The following is a 17163-nucleotide window of genomic DNA, read 5'->3' on the forward strand; positions in this document are numbered from 1 at the left end:
CAAACAGGTTACTTATGTTTATGAGAACAAATATTCATGATTTATATTGGCTTTTTATTCCTTTAAAATATTATAATTTAACTTTTTGTTTGTTTGTGTTTTTATTTTTCGAGAGAGGGTTTATTTGTGGAGCCCTGACTGTCCTGGAACTCACTCTGTAGACCAGGCTGGCCTCAACCTCAGACATCTGCCTGCCTCTGTTTTATGAGTACTGGGACTAAAGCCACCACCATCTGGCTATAATTTAATTTTTATACATGAAAACAAAAGTAATTCTTCTTAAATATGAATACAACTATGGACCACTTGTTCCAGGACTAATCTTTCAAGACTGTATTAAGTGATTTAAAAAAAAAAAAAAAAAAAACAGAAATTGGATTGAAAACAGCTTTCTGTGTTTTGCTCTCCTTTGGAGGCATTGCAAGCTTTGAAGACTGTGAGCATTGCCATCCAGCAATGATCCTACACTGTGCTCAGAGAGCTGGATCTTAGCAGAGTGGTCAACAGGGGTGCATTGCTGCCTGAAAACTTTTCACTTGAACTGTTTTTTAAGATAAACAGGGAAGGGGGGGTGAATGGTACAATCAGAAAGTACTTCTCAGCCAACTGACAGGCTGGAAGCAGTGACAGTTACAGGACAACATGGGACATAAAATGCGTCATGAAACCACCATGACTCGCACTGGACAGAATGGACAGCTCAAAGTAGTTGAAGCACAAAAAGGCCGGTGTGCCAAATTCAAGACCTCCCACCCTTCCTAGTGGACCGTGTGGGTAACAGGGTATAACTTATTTAAGTTAATGTGCATTTGAGAATAAGTTATGTGAGAAAGTATCTGGGAATTCAGAATTGAGGAAAAAAATCACAGATGAGGTTAGAAGCAACTTACTGGTCTCCAGTGTCAGGACTCAAGAATAACATGAAGTCAGTGAGAGTTGGTGTCTTCTCTGTATCTCCAGACCTCAGAAACAGAGATGTGTGTGAGGGTCTGTTAAGGGAGCTGGTGATGATATGAATAGTACTGACAAAACTAAATGCCCATGAATAAAACATAACCCTGTGGGGAGACACACATCGGGCAACAGAATGAATGAGGACAAGGAGGCCGCAGGGTGAGCATGAGGTGAGCGGTGGAGCCTTCCTTCCCCAGACCTTTGCTCAAGTATCAAGGTCCTCAGAGCAACCCAAATTCTACCTTGTGTGGCACAGTTCATAAATCTTGCAGTTTTACCTGTGCTCTTCGCGCTTTTGTGTCCAAACTACCAGGAAAGGTTAATGAGGATATGTGGGAGTCTTGGTACAAATAAAAACTGATAAAACTTACAACTCAGGATACCATTATCAAATGGTTTTAGTTGCTGAGCCTGTAGAAAGACAAACCTGAGCAGAGGCTGATGACTGTGAACCAGCGTGGAGGACCAAGCAAGCTTTATAATTTTCTATTGTCAGCAAACAGACCTCACAACCAGGCCAATTTGACACATTTGGAATTACATGTATCTATATATTCTATTGTGCAGAAATTAGATGTAAGTGTTTTATAGTTGAAAATCGCTGAATTTATATTTTTACCTAGCCTGAGCAATTTGTTTTTCTCATCTCAATAGTTTTCAAATCCTTTAGAAGAAGTAAGACAATTTTTCCTGATGCCATGTAGATTGACTCTTGTGTGTGACTTCCCACACTTGGGTCTCATGTTGTATGCAGTGGCAAACTGTTGTAAATTAGGGAGTTACATAGCCAGTTTAAGTCTTTGAAGGATTACTTTGATATTGTATGAATCAAGTTTTTTTTTAAAGCATTTATCTGAGGGATGCTGTGTCTAGAATAGGTGTCAAGAGATGACTGGTTTAGTTAAAGCTGAAAGTTTTGTTGCTAGACAGGACTAGGACTACAGGGAGGGGAAAAAAAAAAAGAGGAAGAAGAAGAATCATTGAGAATATCTCCTGAGTTTTGGGCCTGAGCAGCCAGAGTGAAAGTGTCAGTGTGACAGGAAATGAGAGAAGGAAAAGGTGCTTTTGTAGTGAGTAAGGGGGGAATGGCTGGGGAGCCCTGCAGTCTGCTTCACCCAAGTGTTGAGGTGCCCCTTAGACAATGAAACAGATCTGACTCTTGTCCCTCCAGGGAGCTCCCAAGGTTAGCGATAAACACCTGCTATTCAGGTGCGAATGGAAAGATTTTTAAGCCGTGGAAGAAGTCAGTAGAGAAGAGATGACGGCTGAGACGCAAGCCCTCCTTGGACAGATATCCAAAGGGAAATCTTGTACAGTCACTGCTTCTCCCCAGGAAAGCTTTGGCAGAGGATATGCCTCAGCTTGCTGGACAAATATTTGTTCACTGCTGAGCTAGAGTATGAAAGTGCTTCAGTGTATCAGCACAAGTCCCTGCTGCCCTGGAGATTTTGTTCCACGGAGCGAGCACAGTGGATATGGAACTACAGACAATATGTCTGATGGTCAGACACGCTGTCAAGAGAAACAAAGAGGTGAATGCTGTACAGAGCAGCATAGTGCTGCTTCCAGTAATGCGACCAAAGAAGGCTCGACTGTTGGGTTTCATACATTAGATACCTGCAGGCCGAGAGAACCAGACATTCAGATATCCTAGGAAAGAATATCACAAAGAAACAGCAGCAAATACAAGACTTAGAGACAGAGAACACTTTGGCAGGCTTGAGGAACTGCAAAGGGGTCAAGTGACTGAATAAGAGATGGAGGGGAGGTGGGAGAAAATAGCATAAAAGCAGTAAGGGCTTAGTTATCGGTGACAGTGGTTCCAGCCTACTGAGCGTGTATTGCTTATCTGTTGCTGTATGGTAACTCTACCTCCTAGTTTAGAAGCTAATATGGGCAATGATCTCACAGGTTTTTGTGGAGGAGGAGGCTGAGGTAGAAATGGGGGTATGGTGGGGGATTACTAAGCATCCTACTGGGTGGTTCTAGTTCAAGATCTCTGTCATAACTCATAGTCGTTTGGAGGCTGTGACCAAGACCAGAAGATCTGTTTCATTTCACAGATGTGACTTTCCACTGGAGGCCCCAATTCCTTGCTCTAAACACACAGACTATTTGTGTGTCCTTAGGACATGGTATGGCTCAAGAGAGACACCAAGGAGGAACCTATAATGACTTCTGCCTCTTCTTTGACATCACAAATTTTTACTTTTGTTACTTTGGTTTGAATTCTACTAATTTTGTCTTTGTTTTTCAAGACAGAGTTTCTCTGTGTAGCCAGGCTGTCCTGGAACTTACACTGTAGACCATGCTGGCCTCAAACTCAGAGATCCACCTGCTTCTGCCTTCTGAATGCTGGGATTAAAGGTGTGTGCAACCACTGCCTGATGAATTCTACTAATTTTATTTTTTTTATTTTTGGTCATCTTCATAATCCACTGAAGAGACAGGTTAAGTGATCTCTGTGGAGAGAAAAGGCTAGCCCCACATTTCAGGATCTATAGATATGTAGGAGGAATGTTTTGTTTATGTATAGGAGCTCCCTGCTTTAAGAATGAGTAAGATGTTAATTCTTACATTTGTTTTTGTTTTTTTGTTTGTTTGTTTGTTTTTAGAAACATTGAAGCTGTGAGCATTAGCTGGAATAGGTTTAACTGAGCATTTAGCCGTAGAGCTTGAATTTGAAAGACACATCTTCAGACTAATGCATAGACTGATGCATAATGGAGTAATTGAGGTGTTTGGGGGGGCATGTGATTCCTTACTGTAATGTGTAAGACTGGAAATGTTTCTGGTATATTGAAGATTTTTACTTGATGTGGAGAGGAATGTGGTTGCTTTTTTAAAAGAATGATTAAAAACCGTAATTAATTTCAAAATACCGTTTCAGGAGCCAAATTTAGAAAGTATGTAGGCCATTCTGCACATGTCACGAATGTCCGCTGGTCTCACGATTTCCAGTGGGTGCTGAGCACGGGAGGAGCCGATCACTCCGTTTTCCAGTGGAGATTTATCCCAGAGGCAGTCAGCAATGGCGTGTTGGAAACCACACCCCAGGGTAAACAACAGCCAGAACTTTTCAGTGTCTTCATTTTTCAGAAATCATTTCAAAGAATATTCCTAGTACCTGTTCTGGAGCTAAAGAGATAAGGTGCTTTGAAAAAATTCTTTTATATATATTTTTTAATGTAAGGAAAATCTTCTGAGGGGCTCAGTAGGTATGAGCACTTGTTGCTCTTGCAGAAGACCAGGTTTCAGTTCCCAGCACCCACATGGTGGCTCAAGACCCTTCCTGTCTCCAGCTCCAGGAAATCTAACACCCTCTTCTGACCTCTGAGGGTACCAGGCATGCATGTAGTATGCAAATAAGCATGCAGGCAAAACACTCATAAACATAAAATAAATATAAAGAGAAAGGAAAAAATTTTGGAGATTAGCATAGGTTGGCTAAGGAATGTTTATTGAAGGGTTTTGCTTAAACAGAGCTCAGTCTATCACTGAAGGCTCACACTGGAAAAGTGGCCTCTGGGGATAAGGTGAAAGCACAGACGTCAGCCTTCAGGGAGACAGGCAGTGGGCCTGCTCAGCCAGTGTGTGAGGTGATAAGGAACTTCAGGGTGCAAGATAAGGGAACAACACATAGCCTGCCACATGAAACCAGGCGATCCACCTCCATGGTGTATAGTCTTTTTATTTACATCTATTTGAGGTGTCCGTGGGGATAAGCAGAAGGGAATTTACAGTGATATGGGTCAGTGCTCACCCATATGATTCTGTAGGGACTTGACCAGGACAGCCTTTAGTGCTTGGTGGGGATGTTGAAAAATAAAATAAAGATTTTCTTGACGGTAGTAAGTGCTTGGAGTTTTCTTTAGCCCTACCTTTGTCTTTGGTAAATCCTATACTTTCTGATTTTACAAAGTAAGATTTAAAATCTAGAAATCATACTATCTAATAAAAAAAAAAAAAAAAAAAAAAAAAAAAAAGAGGAAAGAAAAGAAAAAGGAGCCAGATATGGTGGCTCATGCCTGCAGTGCCAGCACTTGAGAAGTTGGGCTAGCCTTGGGAATTCAAGGTCATTCCTGGGGCTAGCCTTGGGAGTTCAAGGTCATTAACTAGGGCTAAGCTCTGGATGTCAAGGTTATTCCTAGCTACACATCAGGTTCAAGGCCTGAATTAAATGAAAATGATGACAGAGGCTTTTTACTTTGCTTTGCTAGGGTTTAAGGGAAAAAAAAAACCCTACTTGAAAAACTACTTGAAGTGCCTTTGTGATCTTTAACATGTCACTGTTTTCTGTTCTAATGGGTTTTGTCTCTGCAGCAGGTGGTGCCGATTCCTATAGTGAAGAATCTGACTCAGACTTCTCTGATGTTCCAGAACTGGACTCTGATATCGAGCAAGAAACTCAGATCAATTACGATCGCCAGGTCAGTAAGGAGAGAATAAAAATGTGGACCCCATTGGACTTTAACACTGCCCTGGAAACAGAAAGAGCAGAAACACAGAAAAAAAAAAAAAAAAAAAAAACGCAACAAAAATTTAAAAAAAAGTTCATATCTTACCTTTGGATGCAGGTTAACAATAACATTTATCATACCATTAAGTATTTAAGTGAAGGGCTGTAGACATGGCTCAGTGGATAAGAACAGTGGCTACTCTTCCATAGGACCTGGGTTCAACTCCCTGCAGCCACATAGTGACTCACAACCATCTCTAACTCCAGTGCCAGGTGATCCAGTGTCTTCTCCTGCCTCCACAGGTGCCAGTCATACATGGAATGTGTAAACATGCTTGCAAGCAAAACACTTTTACACATTAAATTAATTTTTTTAGCTAGGCAGTGGTGGCACAGTCTTAGGACTCCAGAGGCAGAGGCAGGCAGATCTCGGTGGGTTTGAGATTTGCTTGGTCTATTTATAGTGAGTTCCAGAACAACCAGGGCTGTTACACAGAGAAACCCTGTCTGAAAGAAAGAAAGAAAGAAAGAAAGAAAGAAAGAAAGAAAGAAAGAAAGGAGAGAAAGAAAGAGAGAGAGAGAAAGGAAAGAAGGAAGGAAGGAAGGAAGGAAGGAAGGAAGGAAGGAAGAGAGAAAAAGAAAGAAGAAAAAGAAAAACAACAAACAAAAATTAATTTTTTAATTAAGTGTATGGGAGTTGAAAATTATTCAAGAGAAATCCTGAACATTTGAGCCTTTTGATTCATAGAAAGCTGTATTCTATATATACTTATATAATTATTATTTTGCAAAGAAAAAAATGCATGTAAAGTGCAAGTTTTTCTCATTTCCTCAGCAAATCATAAAAAATGTCTGTTTTTAGGATGGGTGTTCTCCAAGAACGGTATTCTGCATGAGAGCTGTTATCCTCATTTCTTGTTTAACTTAGACAGCCATTATCTGTTTATTTAAAATAAACTCAATTACAATGTCTCCAGTAAAAACTTACTTCTAGTATAAAAATTGGTTAGTTGAATCTAGTTTTTCTTCCACAAAAGTTAATATTATTTTAGCAGAAAGAAGGGACTGTTAAAGTCATGCTCCAAGAATCTTGACATAGTACCATATCAGGATGGTAACTGCTGGATTCGATTCTTCTCTCCTTTGTATAGGTATAGTATTTTATCCTATAAAAAGTAGAGGTATTGTGGCTGGAGAGATGGCTCAGAGTTTAAGAGCACTGGCTGTTTTTCCAGGGGTCCTGAGTTCAATTCCCAGCAACCACATGGTAGCTCACAACCATCTGTAATGCCCTCTTCTGGTGTGTCTGAAGACAGCTACATTATACTCCTATACATAAAATAAATAAATCTTTATAAAAATAAAAGTAGAAGTATTTGTATAAGTAATATGTGTTTATAGGTATATAGGTGAAACACATTCTACACATGAATCTGGAATGAATAACAGGTCCCAGATTCATAATTGTCAGTGTTGCCCAGGGAGATGTACCAGATAGGCCTATGGCTGCTACTACAGAGCAACTGTCTTCACATGGCTAATCCAAATCCAGGCAGGTTAGTTAAGTGGCTTGCCCACTTCCATGTGGCTGCTGTTTTAAGAATGCTGACCTGGACTTCTCTATATGCACTTTTAATGTGACTCCATATAAGCACTGAATTTACTGCTTTTCTTACTATATTCATTTCCTCCTAATTCCATGTTGGAAAAGTCTGATTAGTATAAATACAGTGCAGCTGACAGTTCAGATCAACCTCAGAATTAGATCACTTTGACTGTGAACTGATAAATGTATTATGCAGTATAAAGCACACACACATACAAAAAAAAAAGATTTGGAAGGAAACTATAGCAGCAAGAACATTACACAAACACTAAGCAATACGCCCAGGAGAAAGGAGGCTCAAGCAGAGAGCCTAAGCTCTGGGAGGGATGCCTCTTTTTTTGTTGGAGGGTTTTTATTTGATGTTGCTAAGAAACAGTGATACAGCATGCCAGTGAAACTCATGCCTTGGGCTTGCTTATTATCTGTGACTTATTTTTCAGTGTTTCTACATATATTGATTACAATATTCCCAAGTTATTCCTGAGGAGAGACTTTTATTCTGTTCTACAGATAGGAAATTGAGGCCCACAATGCTATAACATATGATTATCTAAGCAGTAGAACGATCCCAGAATTCAGTGCTCTGAGATAAATAATTGATGCCTGATAAAAAGAATCATGCATTCAGATGAATAATTATCTTTAGACTGAGAAGAGTGGCTTACTACATCTAAGACAGATGAGATAATTTCTGCTTCATTTTTGGAGGCTCAGGCTGTGTCCTAAAAGGAGACTTTACTACAGCTATGTTGCCTCATTTTTCAGTAAGGTAGTTGATCAAATTGTTGTGGGAATTTTTCTGTCTGACTCCAGTGCAAGTGGAAGAGAGATGTCACTGGTGGACTGAGACCAGGACAGCTCTGATGCTGGCTCCAGTTTATATTCTCATTTATACCCTAAAACCACACTGTGGGGCCGGCAAACAATCGAGATTTAACAGAAGCAAACTCGGCAGTCAGCGTGTTAAGGGCAATGGCCTATGGTGTCAGCTGTTCCTCCACATCATTCTGTTGCAGGTAGCAAGTAAAGTCACACTTGACAAATGTGCAGTACAGGCAGTACTGAAGTGATCAATAAATCAGTATCTAATAATTAGTCTTTCCTATCTTATTCTACTTCAAGATGAAAAGTTTCTTTTCTGAAGATGAGAAATTACTGATAAATTGGTTTGGTTTGGTTTGGTTTGGTTTGGTTTGGTTTGGTTTGGTTTGGTTTGGTTTGGTTTAGTTTGATTTGGTTTTTCGAGACAGGGTTTCTCTGTGTAGCCCTGGCTGTCCTGGAACTCACTCTGTAGACCAGGCTGGCCTCGAACTCAGAAATCCGCCTGCCTCTGCCTCCCAAGTTCTGGGTTTAAAGGTGTGCCCCACGACTGCCCGGCTGAGAATAAATTAGGTTGTTTTTTTTTTTTTTAACATAGTTAAAGTATTTTTTGAGAATCAAACATGAAGAAGGTAAATAACAGATTTAATTTTTCATGTACATATAAACTGTAGAAAATACTCCTGTAACAGCAGTCCTTGAGTCTTGGTTGAACCTGTAGAGTATTTCAGACTCAGGTCTGCAAAATTCATGAAGCCAGGAAAGATAAAAAACTACAAAGAAAAATTCTAGAGAGAAAACGGCAGAGAAAGCTCCCGTTTTACAAACATCGGAGTCATCAAAGATGCCTTGCCTTATGGAGTTAAATATTTTAATTAACAATTTGTTTTCTTTCTTATTTACTGAAACATCAACTTCATTTATGTTCTGGATATAATTACATAAGGAAGCACTGTCAATGGGGGGGGGGAGAGGAAATTATTGTACATTCAGGTATTTGAAGGACTTCATGCTAGTTTTGCTCTGTTAGGGGAAGTGATATTGCTCCTATGTTACATAAAACCCACATTAGAGTGAAGCAGTGCCAAGACTCTGTCTAGAAGCCTGAGGAGGGGAATTGGCTAAACATTTTTATTGTACTTGTAGGTTTACAAAGAAGATCTACCTCAGCTAAAACAACAAAGTAAAGAGAAAAACCACGCAGTGCCATTCCTGAAGAGGGAGAAGGCTCCCGAGGACAGCCTGAAACTGCAGTTCATACATGGGTAGGTAGCCTGCCCTGGGGACCCTGAGTTTCTTCCTCTGTCCCTGCCAAGCTTGTCATCAATCAGTCTTACTACAGACCCAAAAGATCCTTCTTTTAAATGCACCCCCCCCTCCAGGTTGTACCCATCCCCGCCGAGGTCTCAGCTGGCTCTGCCCAGCTTTCCTGGGCAGCACATATTTGACATGGTTCTCAGGGCCCTGCCATCACCGTGTCCACACAGTCCACCCCTCCAACCCTGGGCTGTTTTTCCTAGATCCACCCAAGGACAAGGATTTCTTCAGATATTTTTTTTTTCATGTGCACAAGACACCTGTGTATTTTCACTGTCAGTTTAAGTGGCCGAGAAGAATGAAAATGTATCTGTTACAGTGTAAATACCTCAGTCATTTCAGTGTAGCCAATAGGATCCAAATTCTGTGCTTATTTTTACTGTCACTAACTTTGAAAGCACAAGGATAACTATTTCTACTATGCTGCCACTTTCCATCATTCATGTTTTACGTAAACTTTTATATCCATTATAGTTATCCCTTAAATTATACTTGATATATGTTGTGAAAGTCTTCAGGTACTGTATCATGCCGTCTATAAGAAAATGAAGTCCAGACATGGAAAGCAGTGCTCAGTAGGACACACACATGTTCACAGCACACATGTGCAAATGTGTACATACACATGTACATGCAAATACTAACTGAAACCTAAAAAGAAAGTAATCTAACACAACATGGCTTGTCTGAGATGAGATGTGTTCAGCATGTAAATCAAACTTCAGTTTTAAAGATGTGGCAGAAAAAATGAGACTATCTCACCAAAATGCCCGTACATGTCGATATGATGATTTAAATGCAATGAGTTAAAGGTTCTCAAAACAGGTTAATTTTTTTCTTGAGACAAAGGCTTACTCTGTAGCCCAGGCTAGCCTCAAACTTGTAGACTTCTCCTGCCTCAGTTTCCTCCATACTGTGCAATGAGAAAATGCTGTTAGCTATTTGGCTCACGTATTTCTGTTGGATAGTACTACTGTTAATTTTTAAATCCGGTTATTACTGGAGAGCTGAGCAAATCAGATATTTATACTACATATTGATGTATTTAATTGTTAAGGACAGAAAACTTTATTGGACATTATTTTAGGAAGATAATGCATCTGTGTGTAGGTCAGAGAGCGACTTCAGCCGTCTCCCCCAGCTGCTCTCCACATCTGTGGCTCCCAACCTTCCTATGCTGCAACCCTTTAATACGGTTCCTGAAGTTGTGGTGACCCCAGCCATAAAATTATTTCATTGTCACCTCACAGCTGTAATTTTGCTACATTTAGGACTCATAATGAGAATATTTTTGAAGGTAGGGGGTCTCCCTGAGGGGTTGCAGCCCCCAGGTTGCTGCTCTATAGTGTTTTTGAAACAGAGTCTCTTACTGCACCTGAAGTTTACTCCAGGGCTGGGCCGGCCGGCACTGTCTGTGGCCCGTGGCTGGGGTTCAAGCAGTGAGCACTGACCACAGCACATAGCTTCCTCCTTACATGGGTGCTGGGAATCTGAACTGAGGAGCTCAGGCCTCACCAGCACACACTGACTGATGGAGCCATCTTCCTAGCCCGTAAGTCTTTTCAGTTCAGAGGGATGTATACATGTTATTTATGAATAAAATGTGGCAGAGTTTAGCACCCAGTCTAGTCCCACTTTGCAGTTATTTTTAAAAGATGAAGGCATTGAATTGATTGCCACAGATAAACAGCAGAGAACAAAATACACGTGTTTTCCAGTTCTCTAAACTCTCCTATGTTATAGGCTAAACATAACATTTTTATTTTGATATCATAAAGATGCTAATTCCTTGATATTATTCAATACAGTATCTGTTTAGCTCTGTTGAACAAAGTCTTAGCCCAAGGTTTACAAAAGGATGCACTGTCCAACAGTGAAGACGCAGTCACCAGTGATTCACATTTCATCCCAGCACTGCTCGGAAGGCAGAGGCAGGCAGAGCTCTGCACATTTGAGGCCAATCTATGTAGTTAAGTTCTAAGACATACAGAGCTACCCAGTGAGAAGGGGGCAAAGGAATTGTTTGTAAGAAAGGGAAAAAAACAGTTATTCAGTTGTATTTGGAATTGTTTTTTTGGTTTTTTTGGGGGGGTTGTTTGTTTTTTGTGTGTGTGTTGTTTTTGGGAGGTTTGGGGGGTTGGTTTTTTTTTTTTTTTTTTTTGGCACCCTGAAGGTACCATGCCCCAAAGTCACATAGTTGGTAGAAGATGGAGAAGGAGCAGAGCCTCACTCTCTACATGTCACAATGATTGGATCGCTGATCTGTTGGCTTGGTTTGAAACAGAGTCTCATGTAGCCCAGGCTGGCCTGAATCTTGCTACATAGCTGAGGACGACCTTCTGATTTTTTTTTTAACCTCTTCCTCCCAAGTGCTAGGACTGAAAGTATGCCCTGTTAACTCATGAGCGAGGATTGCTTTTAGCAGAGAACACAGACAGGTTGAAGGTCTGGAAGCAGATTCTGTGACAGTGATCAGTCTCCGCGTGCCTCTGCTTACACGCTTCACATCAGCACAGTCGCTTTGCCCCAACAATTCCCGATCCATTCATGTGCTGTTCCTTCAACCACTGTGCCTCTTGGACCTGTGCTTCAGTTACAGAGGCTATGACTGTAGAAACAACCTGTTCTACACGCAAGCTGGAGAAGTGGTGTACCACATTGCTGCAGTTGCTGTGGTGTACAACAGGCAACAACATACCCAGAGGCTCTACCTGGGGCATGATGATGACATTCTCAGCCTGACCATCCATCCAGTGAAGGACTATGTGGCCACTGGACAGGTATGTGTCTCTCCTCGATGACCAGAACCTAGTAAAAGAGAAAGGATATTTAGTTTCTAATCCAGTTTACCTGAAATAGGAAAAATGTCTTTGGTAGGAACAAGCCTAAGACGTGAAGGTTCTGAGAGCACTGAGGAGGCAGGGGCAAGGCAAAGGCCATGACAGAACAACAGCAAAGCATACACATAGAGAGATGCCTTCAAAAGTCCCCTAACAGGGAGCCATGTGCAGGACAAGAAACTGCCAAAACTCAACTCAAGGTCACAGTGTGCCTCTTAGAAGCTTTAAGCTTGTTTCTTCATCTGGAAAATACCGGGCCAGACAAGGTTCTTTCCAGGGATCTCCCTAGCTTACAGATAATGTGTGTGGCTTTATTTCTGAGTTGTGCTTGACCCTAAGAAGCCATGCTGTCCTCATCACCATGAATGCGTGATTAACAGTTCATCCTGTTATGTAGGTTGGAAGAGACGCTGCTGTCCATGTGTGGGACACCCAGACTCTAAAATGCTTGTCATTATTGAAGGGGCACCATCAGAGAGGAGTGTGTGCTCTGGATTTTTCAGGTAAGCTCTCACCAGTATCATAATACATGAGTCTGATTAAAAACAAACAAATAGCCTCCTACTCACTTGAGTTCTGTTTGTCATGAGATAAGCTCTTTGCACACCACCTCCCATGAGGCTGGAAGCCATATGTGAATACCTCACCAAGAGAATGAGGCCTTTAGTTTGCACATCCTTTCCTTACCACTTTTTTTTCAATGGTTTCTTTTCTTTTTTTTTTTTTTTACTAACTTTACATCCCAACAGAAGCCCCGCTTCAGCCTCTCCTCCCAGCCCTACCCTTACAATCCCCTCCCAACATTACTCCCTCCCCTTCTCAGAGAAGGGAAAGCCCACTTTGAGTACCATCTCACCCTGAGATATCTAGTTCCAGCCAGGCACATCCTTTCCCACTAAGACCCAACCAGGCTGTCCAGGTAGAGGGGAAGACGATCCAAAGGCAGGGAGAGACTGAGACAGCTCCCGCTCCACTGGTTAGAAGACCCACATGAAGACCAAGCTGCACATCTGCTGCAAATATGTAGGGGGTCTAGGTTCAGCCCCTGCATCTCTTTGGTTGGTGGTTCAGTCTCTGTAAACCCCCTGGGGCTAGGTTAAGTCTTCTTGTGGTGTCCTTGATCCCTCTGGCTCCCTCAATCCTTCCCCCATGCCCCAACTCCTCCACAGGACTCCTTGAGCTCTGCCTGATCTAGCTGTAGGTCTCTGCATCTGTTTCCATCTGCTACTGGATGAAGCCTTTCAGGAGACAGTTATGCTGGGCTCCTGTCTGCTAGCATAGCAGAATTATCATTAATAGTGTCAGAGCTTGGCTCTCTCACATGGGATAGGTCACAAGTTGGGACAGTCATTGGTTGGCTGTTCCTTCAGTCTCTGCTCCATCTTGTATCCCTGCACATCTGGTAGACAGCACAGTTTTGGGGTTGAAGGTTTTGTGGGTGAGTTCATGCCCTGCTCCCTCCATTGGAAGTTCTGTGACTGTAGGGGGTGGCCACTTCAGTCTCCATATCCCCAGCTAGGGTCACCCCTAGACTCCTCATGGGCTCCCCTGTCCCAGGCCTCCAGCTAGTCTCAGAAATGCCCCCCACCAATTTCCATTCTCACTCCCAGCCCTCTCCCACCCCACTCACTTCCTGCACCTGATTGTCAACCAGTAACCGTCTCTCCATCCACCTCTGTGGCTATTTTGTTCCCCTTCTGAGTGAGAATCATACATCCTTTCTGGGGCCTTCCTTATTACTCAGTTTCTGTGAATTATAGCTTTGTTATCCTGAAATTTATGGCTAATGTCTATAAATTATAAGTCATGTTATAAGTGAGTATATTACATGGATGTCTTTCTAGGTCTGGGTTACCCCACTTATGATATTCTAAAGCTTCAATAGTCTCCCAAGTCATCATCTGGAGTTCACATTAAGCTCTGCATCTGCTTGAGTGATTTGAAGTCAAGAACAGCCGTTAATACAGAAACTCTTAACTGCAAGCATCTTGCAGTGATGAAGAACATCAAGTTTAAGCCAGACATGTTGATTTTCACCTGTAACTACAGTCATTATGAGGCCTAGGCAGGAAGGGACGGGAAGCAAGCCAGCACTATCCAGTGAGTTCCAGGCCAGCCTGGAATACAGTGTGTGATCCTATTTAGAAAACAAAACAAGATCAGTTCCACAGTTTGTAGGAACACATTGATTCTGACTTACACTAGAAAGCGCTAGAAAGAGGGCTACAGATCTGTAAAATGCCACTTTATAAAATTGGCTGGAAACAAATTTCCTATTTGGAAAGAAGAGTTTCCAAATTAAACTGTGAACTCAACACTATAAGAATCCTGCTTGTAGATGCTGCTGTCTTTAGAGTAAATTTGCTTGAAGCTAGAATTATGTAAGGGAAGTCCATCACAGGGGCTAGAAAGATGACTCCATAGTTAAGAACACTAGCTGTTATTTTGGCGGACTGCGGTTCAATTCCCAGCACCTACATGGCAGCTCATAGCTCTGTCTGTAACTCCAGTTCCATGGGATCCAACCCTTTTCTGGCCTTCACAGGTACTAGGCATGCATGTGATGTGTATAAATGCATAGGGGCAAAAGACCCACACACATACAATGAAGAAATCATTTTTTAAAAGTATTATAGTTGTTACTACCTAGACAATTTAAAACATTTCATTGTAGAAAGTGGTAAATAGAAAAGAAAATCCTAAGATTTTAAAGTAAAATGGATTGTATAATTTCCTTTTTCTAAGTAGCCTTCAAGAGTTTCACATGTACAATAGTGGTAACTAGATTCTAAGACTGCAGTCTCCTCCTATTGCCCCACCCTGTCCGTCCCTCACTTGTACTCTCCCCCTGGTCATGCTGCTTTAATGCTCTGGGGCCATGCCTCACTTACAGAGCCCTTGACCGGCATCAGCACTATAGTAAACAGAGAAAGTAGAAGTAGACGAGGAAAGAGAGGGAGGAAAAGAGAGAGGGAGAGAAGTACATCAGACCATCAGTGATACTGGGCGGGGCTTTTTTAAAGAATGTGCTAATGCTGCTCTCGGTCCATCCTGTTCATTCCTGGAGTCTTCTGGAAGCACAGCTGTCATCTCTACCATAGATTCCCCTGGGTTACTTGACTTAGTGCTGTACCCTTGGATGGAAGCTGATGAATTAGCTTTTCTTGGCAGCATTTCGCCCACTAGCCCATCATGTGCCTCTGTTTCTTTCTGCTTGTGTGCTTTATTCAGGGTTTCTGTGTGTCAATTCAAGTCTTGAGGAGTGAGATTGGCTTCTTCCCCTCCATCCTGGCTGGCAGAGATAATGTGCCTCTTGTGTCTCCTGCAGCTCACTCACTGTTGAGAGCTTCCACGGAACCTGTCAGGGGCCAGGCATTGTCATTATTTGTGCCAGCATCTCTGTATCCCGCACAGACTGTGGGTTTGGGGGTTGAGGCGAGCCCAGTTCTCTCTCCCACAGTATATGTGCTGTGGCTAGAGAATCTACTTTAAAGAATGCTGCAAATGAGTGAGCATACATGTTGTGAATGAATTAACACACATGTTACAAATGAATGAACACACTTGTATGTTATGAATGAATGAACACACAGGGTTTTTGTTTAATGAGCTTTGATCTGCTTCACATTGCAAATCATGTCTGGGAGAAAATTGTCTATTTTCTTAGCAATTCTAAGATAAGGCAGTATTTTTCTCTTATTAAATTTCAGATTCTCATTTGCTGCAAACTACATGAATGTGAGTTGCTGTGGCATTTCTAAAGGTTTTTCAGTAGCTCCTGTGATTATTGAATTAGTAGAAACAATGGCGGACCGTTTATTCTTAAGCCAGTAGGCCTGTGTGACAAGAAGAGAGATGCAGTACAAGGAGAGACCACCCAACAGCACACCTGCCTGCTGTATGTTCAGCTTACACCTCAGTCAGTACACAGTGCATGCAAAGCCTTGGGCTTCAGGAAGGGTTCTGTGTAGATTTAAAATGTGTGCCATGTATCCTTGACAAAATAGCAAGATGTAAAAGAAACTAAACTGTTAGTTCCTGTATGGCTCTTTCCCAAAGACTCCTGTGAATTTCCTCATTTTTTTTTCTTTTAAACCCATAGCCTACTACTCAAAAGCAAAACCACCTTTGTCTCGATATTTACCCACAGATACATAAGCATTTATTGCTTTATAATAATTTTAAGACACTTTATTTTAAATTTTTTCTTACATATTATATATAATAAATATTATGTACTAAACATATTCTCCCTGCCCCATTCCTCACCCTCACCTTTTAGGTCCGTCTCTTTGTTCTCCTAGACAATTTTACTTCAGTTTCCATTTAATATATACTATAACATATAAATACATGAATGTGTTCATAAAATCTAAGAACCACAAAGGAGAAAAAATATTTATTGAAAGAAAATTTTGAAATAGGCCCAAACTAATAAAAATAGCAGGGCCCTGTGATTCCTTTTCCTTAACCTAAATAGTTAAAAATGCCTGTCAGCAGGTTTGGGCCCAGTTAATTAGTTACAGAGGATGTGGAGTTACAAGACAAAGGCCTGTTGAATCATCCCAGGAACTGGCTGGCCATGAAAGATAAAAAGTATGCAAGGACATCCTTAGAAGAACAGAGATATGTCCAAATGAGTAATGGGCCATCTGGTGTTCTTCCACCCTTCCCCCTTTTGGGCCCGCTCGGCCTGCACAGCCTGCTGATGTTCAAAAATGTAAAACAACCAATCATGTGTACCCACATAAAAATCTCCCACTTCCCCTACCCCTTGCCTATAAAAGTCCTAATCCTTTGAGCCTCAGAGTCAGTCCCTCTGTCTCCTATGTGAGATATGGAGATATGTGCTGACCCAGAGCTCTGATATTAAACTGCCTCGTGTGTTTACATCAAGCCGGTCTCTCATGAGTCCTTGGGTGCTGCTGTCCTGAGACTTGAGTGAGAATCTCCCTTTGGGGTCTTTCATTATCTTTTTGCAACTGGCTGAATTTTCTGTCTATGATCATATCCAGTTCCATGTGGTTTTCTGCAGACATTTTTATTATTGCTGAAAACTTACATTCTACTCATAAGCCACAGTTTTCTTATCCATCCCTCTGTTCCTGGACACCCAGGCTAGTACCATGGCTGCTGTGCACAGAGCTGCAGTCAACATGAGGTGTGCA

The 17163-nt window shown here is 41.6% G+C and overlaps 1 protein-coding gene across 7 annotated transcripts in view; it reads left to right on the plus strand.

The window, feature by feature from the left end:
- Eml6 (EMAP like 6) overlaps nt 1–17163 on the plus strand; it is a 250107-nt gene that overhangs the window by 151801 nt on the left and 81143 nt on the right. For 6 of the 7 annotated variants that reach the window (XR_013111697.1, XM_076937969.1, XM_076937964.1 and 3 more), the window contains exons 12-16: nt 3845–4012; nt 5278–5384; nt 8985–9103; nt 11749–11935; nt 12393–12498. Coding sequence is in view for 6 of the 7 variants with exons in the window: in XM_076937969.1 (XP_076794084.1) it covers nt 3845–4012; nt 5278–5384; nt 8985–9103; nt 11749–11935; nt 12393–12498 (687 nt within the window). In the remaining variant the exon portion in view is untranslated. The remainder of the gene's footprint in view (nt 1–3844; nt 4013–5277; nt 5385–8984; nt 9104–11748; nt 11936–12392; nt 12499–17163) is intronic. The other variant, XM_076937966.1, reaches the window with a different exon arrangement.

The sequence above is a fragment of the Arvicanthis niloticus genome, chromosome 7 (assembly GCF_011762505.2).
Source record: "Arvicanthis niloticus isolate mArvNil1 chromosome 7, mArvNil1.pat.X, whole genome shotgun sequence".
Lineage (NCBI taxonomy): Eukaryota > Metazoa > Chordata > Mammalia > Rodentia > Muridae > Arvicanthis > Arvicanthis niloticus.